Below are 12,148 nucleotides of genomic sequence, written 5' to 3'. Positions count from 1 at the left end.
ATGTGCCTTTATAGTTTTGACAGAATACTTTTCACATCTGCTTTTCGTGTGAAATGAATCAAAACAAATATACACTTTTGCATCATGCAGTCCAGTTCTGAGAAATGTATTACTGGTTTTGAGAACATGAAGTATATTTTTCAGATATTAGTGTTGAATACTTTGGCAATGACTTTTTTTTTTTTTTGTAATTAATTTCAACCACTTGGCACAGATTCGTTTTCACTTTGACCATAAAGAGTCATTTTCTGCTGTTCAGTTTCAAAAAAATCAAATGAAATCCACTGAGATTCAATGTTGACAGTAAAATGTAAAAACGTTTGTAGGCATCTGTACATGTCACTATTATATGGAGCCCCATAGGTGCTGGGCAGAAACAAAAATCATTCGTAGTCCATTTGAATTAATTAGTAACTCATTTGAACAAATTACTTAACTTGTTTGAACGGGTCTGCGGTGGGCTGGCGCCCTGCCCGGGGTTTGTTTCCTGCCTTGTGCCCTGTGCTGGCTGGCATTGGCTCCAGCAGACCCCTGTATTTCTGTGTTAGGATATAGTGGGTTGGAAAATGACTGACTGACTGTTTGAATGGGTTATTTTGTATTTTTTTCTTATTTCAGTAGCTATTCGTTGTCCTTGGTATGCAGTTTAGTGAACTGGAAGAGTATAGGCAGCCAATAGTTTCAGTTCATTCTTTGCTGTTCAGTGCCATTATTGACTAGATTTTAAACTGACCTTCTCATCTATTAATATTTACACCAGTGACTCCAGAATATCACGTTCTCGGGGAAAATTCCATTAATCCATTTTTGTAATTTGCATTTGAAACTCATTTCAGGACTCCTCAAAAGAACACAATACAATTTATTTTTTTTTGTATAGCCCGAAATCACACAAGAAGTGCCACAATGGGCTTTAACAGGCCCTGCCTCTTGACAGCCCCCCAGCCTTGGCTCTTAAGAAGACAAGGAAAACCCCCTACCAATAAAAAAAAAAACTTTGTAGGGAAAAAATGGAAGAAACCTCAGGAAAGGCAGTTCAAAGAGAGCCCCTTTCCAGGTAGGTTGGGCATGCAGTGGGTGTCAAAAAGAAGGGGGTCAATACAATACAATACAATACAATACACAGAACAGAACAACTACTGAATAAAAAATAAAAATTTTAGAAGTATGTAGCAGAATTTAACAGTAGATGATATCCCATAATATGATTTGGATATGTTTAGAGTCATGGAGACCTCATCCATCAAGCTGCCTCCCACTTTTGGCCATTCAACAGCTGAAATAGCGCTGGGTCAGCCAATCCGATGAAAGGACCCCTCTTTCCCATGATTCCTGCGATCCTCCATCAGGATTGACTTTACCACAGGCAGGCAAACAACTTGGCAGGTGGGCCGTGGCACCAAGTGCCACATTTGAGTACCGAGAAGAGAAACAGAATAGATGAGGGTTAGTAACAAATTCTAACTATGATGTTACTTATGTTTTAGTGCTAATGGCTGACAACAGAGATGCAGTCTGCACAGTTAATCAGCAGCTCTAGTCAGGATATGTTAAACTGAAGTAGTGAGTCTTCAGCCGGGATTTAAAAGCTGAGATCGAAGGGGCATCTCTTATTGTAGCAGGTAGACCACTCCACAGTTTAGGGGGTCCTGTAACTAAAAGCTCGACCTCCCACTGTTATTTTATTAATCCTCACAATCATAAGCAGACCAGCCTCTTGAGATCTTAATGTGCGCTCAGGTTTGTAAGTCATGATAAGTTTAGACAAGTAAGCCGGACCTTGGCCATTTAATGCTTTATATGTTAAAAGGAGGATTTTGAAATCTGCCCTAAACTTAACCGGGGGCACCAGTGTAAGGATTTAAGAACTGGAGTTATGTGTTCGTATTTTCTTGTTCTTGTAATAATTCTTGCAGCAGCAGTTTGGATTAACTGGAAGCTGAATAAAGAACAGCCTAAGCATCCAGTGAACACTGCATTGCAGTAGTCAATCCTACTAGAGATAAATATAATATGCATGAAATTGGTCTTCCAACTAGTTCCTTTTCCAGTTCAGTGATGTTAATACACACCTTACAGTTCACTGACCGTATGGGGCTCCGTAATAAAAACTGGACTGCAAGGTGGAAAAATAATAATCTGGTCAAACAAATTAATACAGAATGGACCTCTGCACTACTAAAAAAGAGGGGAATAAAATAATCCATTCTATATATATAATATATATATATAGAATATATAATAATCTGTTCAAACAAGTTAATTCATTCAAACAGTTTTTTTTTTTTTTGGCTTGACACCTCCAGGGCTCAGTACTATTAACATAAGTTTATATACTTAAAATATTAATAATATTTAAGGTGATTAAATCATTGGTAACTTAACACAGAATTTTGATTAGCAAGCTAGCAGATTGACACCTAAGTCTGTGGTGGACCAATCTGAGTCTTGATGTTTGTTAAACTCTTTGTCTTTGCTAAACTGGCCATTCTTTTTGCCAGAAGGGGTGAGTACTTTTTATAGACCCTGCTGATAGATCCCGTGCACAGGAGAAATTTAGACTTTACAAAGACTCAATAAAAATAGACCCACCACTTACAACGGTGAACCCCCAAGCAGAGGTGCACCATCTTTATTTCAAGAGAATCTCTTGGTTGTTCTAATTTGGGGTCTGCTTAAGAGGACCCTTTCTGGTCACAAATGCCAAAGATGCCAGAGTGTGACCACCAGGGTGATCTAGTGCAGTGGTCTCAAACTCTGGTCCTGGAGGATCACCGTGGCTGCAGGTTTTCATTCAAACCCTTTTCTTAATGAGTGACCTGTTTTTGCTAATTAACTTCCTTTGAATTCATTTTAATTAACTGCAGACTCCGGCCCCTTAATTGTTTCTTTTTCCTTAATTAGCAACCAAACAATCATGAGATACGTAATGAGCCAAAACAACTAGTGTCCATCATCCAATATCTCAAAATAAAAAAAGGCGAAGGTCTCGGGAATGTCCATCTGCTCAGGTCCACAAACCATTTGAATAGTGCTGTTAGAAAATAAAGAAAATCAACAACTTCAGAAATGTCTGTCATTGCACAATGAGAGCAGCAACAAGCCATGGAATTAAAGAATGAGTTTAATTAACAACAAGACTCGGCGCCTATTTAAGCAAATTGTTGGAGTGAAATTGATTGGAGTTTGAGACCCTGACTTAGGAGGTCTTCTGTTGTTCTCACTCACTTCACATTTCATTTCTGTTTAAGGAAAGAAATGAAGCAATTCAGAGGAACAAATGTTAAAAAAAACAAGACAGCTAAAATGAACGGAAAAGGAGTTAATGAGCAGCAAAAGCTGGTCACCAATTTAAAAACAGGGTTAGAATAAAAAGCTGCAGCCACTGCGCTTCCCAACCCCCAGGACTGGAGTTGAAGACCCCGCCTTAATTTTTTCTTTTTCCTTAATTAGCAACCAAACATTAATGAAATAAAATTTAAGCCAGAACAGGACCAGTAAACTGTGACCATCATAAAGTATATGAAAATAAGGAAAGGTGAAGGTCTCAGGAATGTCCATCTGCTCAGGTCCATAAACCATTTGAAAGGTGCTGTTAGAAAATAAAGAAAATCAACAATTTCAGAAATGTCTGTCATTGCACAATGAGAGCAGCAACAAGCCGTGGAATTAAAGAACGAATTTAATTAACAGCAAGACTCGGCGCCTATTTAAGCATCTAGTTGGAGTGAAATTAGTTGGAGTTTGAGGCCCTGACATAGTTGGTCTTCTGTTGGCTCACTCACTTCACATTTCATTTTTGTTTGAGTGCCATTTAAGGAAAGAAATGAAGCAATTCAGGGGAACAATCAGGCAAAATAAAAATAAAAGGAAAAGGAGTTAATTAGCAGCACAAATGGATCACTAATTAAGAAAAGGTTTAGAATGAAAACCTGCAGCCACTGCGGCCCTCCAGGACTGGAGTTGGAGAGCACTGATCTAATGGTGTTGACAGTAGGCTCTTGTTAGCTAAGATAAGAGTAGGCAGTCTTGTGTTGTTCATCTTGCTTTAAATCTCAATCAGTTTTGTAGCCTTCTTCTGTATCACTTGTCTCAAAACAGTCCTGATGGCTCCACGACTTCTTTTGTATGTTGCTTTAGATGAAAATGTCTGCTGAGTGAAACGTGATGTCATGAGTGGTAACTTGCCCCAATGCTAAGACATGAGCTTGTGGCTTGTGGACTTGTCTCCTTTTTTTGTTCTTTATTTCGACTTATATAATTTCTTGTATTAGGAATTTGTTAGTTTTCACATACCACTTGGGGTCAGAGCGCAGGGTCAGCCATTGTACAGCGCCCCTGGATCAATTGAAGGTTAAGGGCCTTGCTTATGGGCCCAGCAGAGTAGGATCTCTTTTTTTTTTTTTGGCAGTGATGGGGTTTCGAACCGGCAACCAGCGCAGATCCTTAGCCTCAGAGCCACCACTCCGCCCTCATTAAAACTTTTCTCTCTTTTCTATTTGCAGTCAAGCTTGGAATCATGGGGGACGACAGGCCTTTTGTCTGCAGTGCACCCGGATGCGGACAGGTAAGTCTGACGTCTTGAGTTTTTTCTACTTCCTCTCGGTGGGCATCCTTTGGTAGATAAAGGCTCTCTTGTATGGGATTCCTCTGATAGCTTTGCCAGCTGCTGATCTCGTTTCTTCCTTTTTCACTCAAAGGCCATTTCCTAAAGCTGTGCAATATCTGAACATCCTGCAATGACAATGCGGTGGAAACGGCCCCAGAAGTGGCCAAGTCTGGGCTCCCATGAACCACAGGAAAAGGCAAAATTAGAACATCAGACATTTGACAGACGGGTGTGGGGGGAGGCCATTCAGTCTGTTTTGTCGTGCATTTGGTCAGTTAGTGGCTAGACTGTGGCTGTCCCGAGGTCTCATCCAAACACTTTTTAAAAATTGTCGGGGTCCCACTGTAAACACATGACTCAGTAATTTGTCGCAGGTCCAAATGACGCCTTGTATGAGGAAGTGCTACCTGAAAACACCTAATTCAGTCCTCGACTTATATTTTAACTAGCAAAATACCCGCACTTCGCAGCGGAGAAGCAGTGTGTTAAAAAAGTTATGAAAAAAAAGGAAACATGATTGTCAATGTAATTGTTATTGGCTTATTTTAGTTTTGAGAGTGAATTTGATGATTGTAAAGAGTTTCATTTCTGATTGTAAATGTTGTGTATGAGAAGGTAAGGATCTCTTTGTAAATGATGTTTGCTGTAAAATGACCAAGTTGTCTGCTGAGCTTACTCTTGAGCATGTAACGTTAAGTATGCCATGTGAGAAGCAATCTTGTCAAGTCAATGGCGACCTTTTTTAGAGTCTGAAACTGTGACTTATTTATTGTCATAGCGAAGCAGACCCTTCTCTAGAAATTGGAGGTATTTGAATTGGAATGGGAGGTCAGAGGGTATGAGAGGGATGCGAGGAATAAATCCAGTCTCCAGTGAAGACAGTTGCCTCAATGAGGTTCTTTTGCAGAGATTTGATCTGAAGCCTGGTGCTGTTACACAGTTTTGTCGGTTGTAAGTTTCGTAGTAAAGCAGTGGAGTAAAAAAAAAAAGGCAGGAGTCACCAGCAAGACGACATGACGCAAGGCCAACAATAACAGGCTTGAACCGGTGGAGTAAAGAAGAAGGGAGCAGTGAGCACGACGAACAGCTGAGTAAAGTAATGAAGCGAGTGAGGAGGCACATGAGCACGGGATGTCATTAATGTATATAGGCTGGGAGCCAACCACGTGGTAGGTGCGTGGACAGCGGCTGTGTGGAAAAAGGAAGAGGGGCCGGGGTGGCCGTTATGCGTCTCGACCGTGAAATAAATCCTCCGTTGACAGAAATAAGGAATGAAACCGCCAAAAGGAGAGGTCGGTTCCGAAAGTTCCTTACAGCATAATGGTGAGAACCGCCAGAAAGAAGACGTTATTTTTTGAAAGTTGGTTATGGCGCACGGCACAAAATGAAACATACTTAACATTTGTAAGTACGGTGTAAAGGATAAGAATGGGAAATGTGGTCGTCTTACATATATTGGAAGTCGCAGAAATAGTGAGGAGGGGTTTCCCCTATCTATATATACAGTTTAGTGGGTACACCTGTTTCCCTCCCTTGGGTGTTGCAGTAAGACATGAAACCTCCCTTAATCTTTTGTAAGTACACTGCAAAGAATGAGCATGTGAAATTTCAGCTTCCCACACGAATGAAAAGTGCGTGAATTAGTGATGAGTCAGTGAGGGCTTTGCCTTTTATACAGGTGCTGGTCATAAATTTAGAATATCATGACAAAGTTGATTTATTTCAGTAATTCCATTCAAAAAGTGAAACTCGTATATTAGATTCATTCATTACACACAGACTGATGTATTTCAGATGTTTATTTCTTTGAATTTTGAGGATTATAACTGACAACTAATGAAAGTCCCAAATTCAGTATCTCAGAAAATTAGAATATCAATTAAGACCAATGCAAAAAGGATTTTTAGAAATGTTGGCCAACTGAAAGGTATGAACATGAAAAGTATGAGCATGTACAGCACTCAATATTTAGTTGGGGCTCCTTTGGCCTGGATTACTGCAGCAATGTGGCGTGGCATGGAGTCGATCAGTCTGTGGCACTGCTCAGGTGTTACGAGAGCCCATGTTGCTCTGAAAGTGGCCTTCAGCTCTTCTGAATTGTTGGGTCTGGCGTATTGCATCTTCCTCTTCACAATACCCCATAGATTTTCCATGGGGTTAAGGTCAGGCTAGTCAAGAACAGGGATACCATGGTCCTTAAACCAGGTACTGGTAGTTTTGGCACTGTGTGCAGGTGCCAGGTCCTGTTGGAAAATGAAATCTGCATCTCCATAAAGTTCGTCAGCAGCAGGAAGCATGAAGTGCTCTAAAACTTCCTGGTAGACGGCTGCGTTGACCTTGGACCTCAGAAAACACAATGGACCAACACCAGCAGATGACATGGCACCCCAAACCATCACTGACTGTGGAAACTTTACACTGGACCTCAAGCAACGTGGATTCTGTGCCTCTCCTCTCTTCCTCCAGACTCTGGGACCTTGATTTCCAAAGGAAATGCAAAATTTACTTTCATCAGAGAACATAACTTTGGACCACTCAGCAGCAGTCCAGTCCTTTTGTCTTTAGCCCAGGCGAGACGCTTCTGACGCTGTCTCTTGTTCAAGAGTGGCTTGACACAAGGAATGCGACAGCTGAAACCCATGTCTTGCATACGTCTGTGTGTGGTGGTTCTTGAAGCACTGACTCCAGCTGCAGTCCACTCTTTGTGAATCTCCCCCACAGTTTTGTTTCACAATCCTCTCCAGGGTGCGGTTATCCCTATTGCTTGTACACTTTTTCTACCACATCTTGTCCTTCCCTTCGCCTCTCTATTAATGTGCTTGGACACAGAGCTCTGTGAACAGCCAGCCTCTTTAGCAATGACCTTTTGTGTCTTGCCCTCCTTGTGCGAGGTGTCAATGGTCGTCTTTTGCACAACTGTCAAGTCAGCAGTCTTCTCCCTGATTGTGTAGCCTACAGAACTCGACTGAGACCATTTAAAGGCTTTTGCAGGTGTTTTGAGTTCATTAGCTGATTAGAGTGTGGCACCAGGTGTCTTCAATATTGAACCTTTTCACAATATTCTAATTTTCTGAGATACTGAATTTGGGACTTTCATTAGTTATCAGTTATAATCATCAAAATTAAAAGAAATAAACATTTGAAATACATCAGTCTGTGTGTAATGAATGAATCTAATATACAAGTTTCACTTTTTGAATGGAATTACTGAAATAAATCAACTTTGTCATGATATTCTAATTTTATGACCAGCACCTTTATGTATAGATTGAAAGAATTCTGATTGGTCAGAACATTCATACCCACAGAATTCTGATATAGCAGAGGGGAGGGGGAACCCCGGAAAATGGCACTGGTCTAATCACTTGACCATTTCATTTATAGTTTAGTGTTTACATTTAGACATGCTTGTTAGGTAGATTGGTGGTGATAAAATGGCCAGTGTGTATGTTAACCCTGCTTTGGTCTAGCGCCTCGTCCAGGGGCTATTCCCGCCTTGTTGCCCGATGCTTGCTTGGGTGAGCTTCAGCCTCTCTGCCACTATGCCCAGCATAAGTGAGTTTCTAAGATGTATGAAATTACATTTTTTTGTTGTTAATTCATACTTATTTTTACGTCCTTAATGGTTGTGATTGTTAGTAGTATTTTACATAGTGCTTAATCTGGGCAGTTTAAGAAATGAAGAGAAGTGAACTTTATTTTTTTAATAATGTTAATAGCAAACAATTAAATAAAATAAATAATTTAACAAGTAACGAGTAAAAACAATTTAAACTTTTAAAAAGCAAGCAGGATTAGCAGGCCATCCTACACCCTTTACACATCCCTTTACTCACTCTTCTTCATTGCCCACTTTCACTAGTAGAATCAGAGACAGCTTCTACCTACAAGTGGTAAAGTTACTGAACAATCAGTCATGGTGAATGCAGTAGTTCTTTTCATTTTTTTTGTTTTTTATTAATTTTATTGATTTTATTATGACACAACATTCCATACAAATAGATCAATTTTTACAAAAATAGGATTGAAAACAAATCAACCCCCACCACTGAGAAAGAGAGCATGGCCAACAGAGTAAAACTTAAAGTTAGTGAAAATAAGTAAATGGATAAATTAATAAGTGAATAAAGATAAATGGAGAAGAAAAAGAAATGGGGAGAGAAAAAGTTCTGCACAGATCCTCTAAGTGAGAATTTGATTTTTTCCAATTTCAAATAGTATGGAACATCAGCTATCCACTGACTTAGAATAGGTGAGTTAGGATTCTTCCAGTTGAGCAAAATAAGTCTACGTGCCAATAGTGTAGCAAAAAGGCAATCACAGTTTGTTTGTCCTTCTCCACTTTAAGCCCATCTGAAGACCACCAAACACAGCTGTTAGTGGATTAAGAGGGATTGTGACGCCCAGGCTGCCTGATAGACATGTAAAGATTTTGGACCAGAATGATGTTAATTTGGTGCAGGCCCAAAACATGTGGCCTAGTGAGGCTGGAACTCGATTGCAACGTTCACAGGTTTGATCTTGCCCTGGAAACATTTTAGACAATTTTAAGCGAGACAGATGTGCTCGATATATAATTTTAAATTGGATAATTGTATTCCTTGCGCATATGGAGCTTGAGTGAATTCTCTGCATTGCTCCCTTCCACTCCTTTTCTGAGATGTTGAGTGAGAGATCTTTTTTTCCAGTGTCCTCTTGGATCTTTGAAAAGGAGGGACTGTAAAATGGTTTTATATATTATGGAGATGCTGTGTGAGTCCACGAAACTTAGCAATATTTTTTCCAGCATAGAGTGAGGTGGGAGGTGAGGACAATTGGGCAGGTTCTGTTTAACAAACAAAAAGGAGTTTGTTTCATAATAACAAATATATAATACTGCAAACACAGATCTTGCATGTGCTCTTCCACAAATACTTAGTATTGTATATAATTTTATCTATCTATCTATCTATCTATCTATCTGTCTGTCTGTCTGTCTGTCTGTCTGTCTGTCTATCTAAAATAATATACCATATATATTTGCGTTTAAGTTCTCCTGCTGATAATTCGGCTCGATTTTACCATTTAATTCCCCATATTTTAAATTGTTGGTTATGTAAATCGAATGTGGAAAACTCACGCTATTGGTCCAAGAGATTATGATATGCTAACACCCACCTGAGAGAGTAACCACGGAGCACACAGCCTTTTTTTCCTATGTATTGTGCCTACGTAACAACACGGTAATATTCCAAAGAGATCTTTGCACTGATTTGTGTTTTTTGTATCTCACACCCTCATATACCTTTATCGTAAGAGCATCCCTTATCTACGATGGAATATTCGGTCAGAAGAAAACATGAAGTTGTTTTTACATTAAAAGTCATTGAAGTGGCGAAAGAAATTGGTAACTGTGCTGCTGCAACAAAATTCGGTGCGTCTGAGAAACTGGTGGGTGTGAGATTGGAGGAGACAAGAAGATATATAAAAAAAAAAATAACCTAAAAAAAAAACAAACTTGAGTGTCATATTTTTGAATGGACGTATAAGTTGGGGTTTGATTTTATGATTCATTTTTCGGGTTTTAAAGACCCAACTTGTACGCCAGTATATATGGTACTTAATGGATTTAAATAGTTTTTTTCCTATAATTTGCTTGAACATTGTTTTTGATTTTGTGACTTCTCTCATCATGCTAAGTGTCACAGTTCACTTTCGGTACTGATTTATTTGCACGATTCTGAGAGAGGGAGGCTGCGGACCAAGGAGTGGGGGAAGTGGGCTGTCACGTGCCCAGTCACGTGCCAGCCTCCGTTCGAGTTGCTCTACCTGTCACCACGTGTTGTAGTGCACCTCACCTCTGCTTAGCTAGTGATACCTGTTTGTTCAGAAGACATTATCATCTACAGATTGTTAACGAGTAACGTTTGACGTTTTTGAGAGGGAGATCTCAGCTACGTGTGTTTTAGAGTGTACCTGCTCACTGGCAGAGATTTCATGGCTATGTGGTCTTCTCCCCACGCGGGGGACACTCTCCCGTCAGAGCTGAACACAATCAGATAAAGTTCCTACGTTTGACGATTTTGTATCCCTACCAGTATTTTGAGGAGACATGCATGTAAGAATTTCTTTATACGGTCTACACACGACAGTAAACACGAGTTTGTAGTGAAAAGTGTTAGAGGACAGTCACAGAATAGATCTTTCTCAATCCCACTTTTTGCAGTGTGGAGTTCGGGGCCTTTCTTGGTAGCATTGGGTGCTAGGCAGGATTCGACCCTGGTTGGCCACATGCCTTCATGAGGCCCTCATCAGTAGGCTCATCAGCATTTCCAGTCAATGAAACCCTTGTGCTCCTGGGGATATTGAAGAAAAATCCCATTCAGCCATGGGAGAAGGTGGACTCTGGAACTCCGCATAGAAAGTGACTAGGGTGTGACATTTGATTTCCGGAGTATTAACCACTGTGCATCCATGCCTGAATTACTCCCCCAGACTATATTTCATGTAGTGCCTTTCACCGAGATTCCATTATAAAGAAGTTTGTTAAACTGGACATTATTTTGCATTGAGGTTTTCATAGTAAGCTGCAAAATAAAGTTGTGCCCGGAGCTTGTACAGCGCACTCTGTCTGATATTAGTGGTCTTACTGTGAATTTCATCTTTGCGTATAATTTCACAGAGAACATAATAAGGTTCATCATAAACCTCATATTACAAACAAAATCTTTTGATAAATAAACCGACCATTAAGCCCTCTATCTGTTTTCACCTACCTCTTGAAATATATCAGAAAATTTGAGGGCTGAAGGTCCCCACAGTTTCCTTTTTTCCAGTTAATTCTTTTACAGTACACTTCCACTTGAAACCCAGAATACAACAAACATTTTACAAAGAACATTAAACACAAAGCTCCATAGCAAGACACACATTGTATTCTGCACATATGCCTATAGGTTATTCTTTTTTCCTTTGGTCCTTTACGTTTGTAAATAATAGTAAGTGAATATTAAAGTATGAAGTGTCAAGCTAATGCTCTAGAGAAAGGAAAACAAGCTTTGTAGCCTACGTGATGTATGTCTCTCTGTCACAGTGCAAGGTCACTTACTCAGGTCAAGTTTATTGTCATGTGCACATGGCACCTGCTGAGACCAGTTGTCAAAAATAAAATGCCAGCTAAGATAAACACACACACACACATATACATTGTCGTAGATGACACTCTTGTCCACCTCTTCAACCCTTAGGTATCACTCCAGACACCAGATAAAAGTCCAAGACTTCTTTATTAAATGATAGCGTGCACAAAGCACCCTCCACACTACTCATAAATTACAATACTAGAACAATGCTTTCTCCTCCTCGCCCAGACACTTCACCCCTCTACCTCCCAGCTCAGTCTCAGGGCTTTCCCACAATCCTTTTATACACCTTGACCCAGAGGTGTTCCTGCCCAATCAGTCCACAGTTCCTTATTCGTTCCGGGTCAGGGTAAACAGTCCTTTTCTTCAACCCGGGAGCACATCGTTCCTTCCTGTCACGTGACCGTAACGTACTCCC

The 12,148-nt window shown here is 40.1% G+C and overlaps 1 protein-coding gene across 2 annotated transcripts in view; it reads left to right on the top strand.

The window, feature by feature from the left end:
• The window catches only part of atf7b (activating transcription factor 7b), a 180,210-nt gene that overhangs the window by 104,183 nt on the left and 63,879 nt on the right, over positions 1–12,148 (top strand). For both annotated transcript variants that reach the window (XM_039746726.1, XM_039746727.1), the window contains exon 2: positions 4,506–4,567. In XM_039746726.1, the coding sequence (XP_039602660.1) occupies positions 4,506–4,567 (62 nt within the window). The remainder of the gene's footprint in view (positions 1–4,505; positions 4,568–12,148) is intronic.

This window comes from Polypterus senegalus, chromosome 3, assembly GCF_016835505.1.
Source record: "Polypterus senegalus isolate Bchr_013 chromosome 3, ASM1683550v1, whole genome shotgun sequence".
In the NCBI taxonomy this organism is placed as follows: Eukaryota; Metazoa; Chordata; class Cladistia; order Polypteriformes; family Polypteridae; genus Polypterus; species Polypterus senegalus.
The sequence above is the reverse complement of the archived record's forward strand: the minus strand, read 5'-3'. Positions and strand labels throughout refer to the sequence as shown.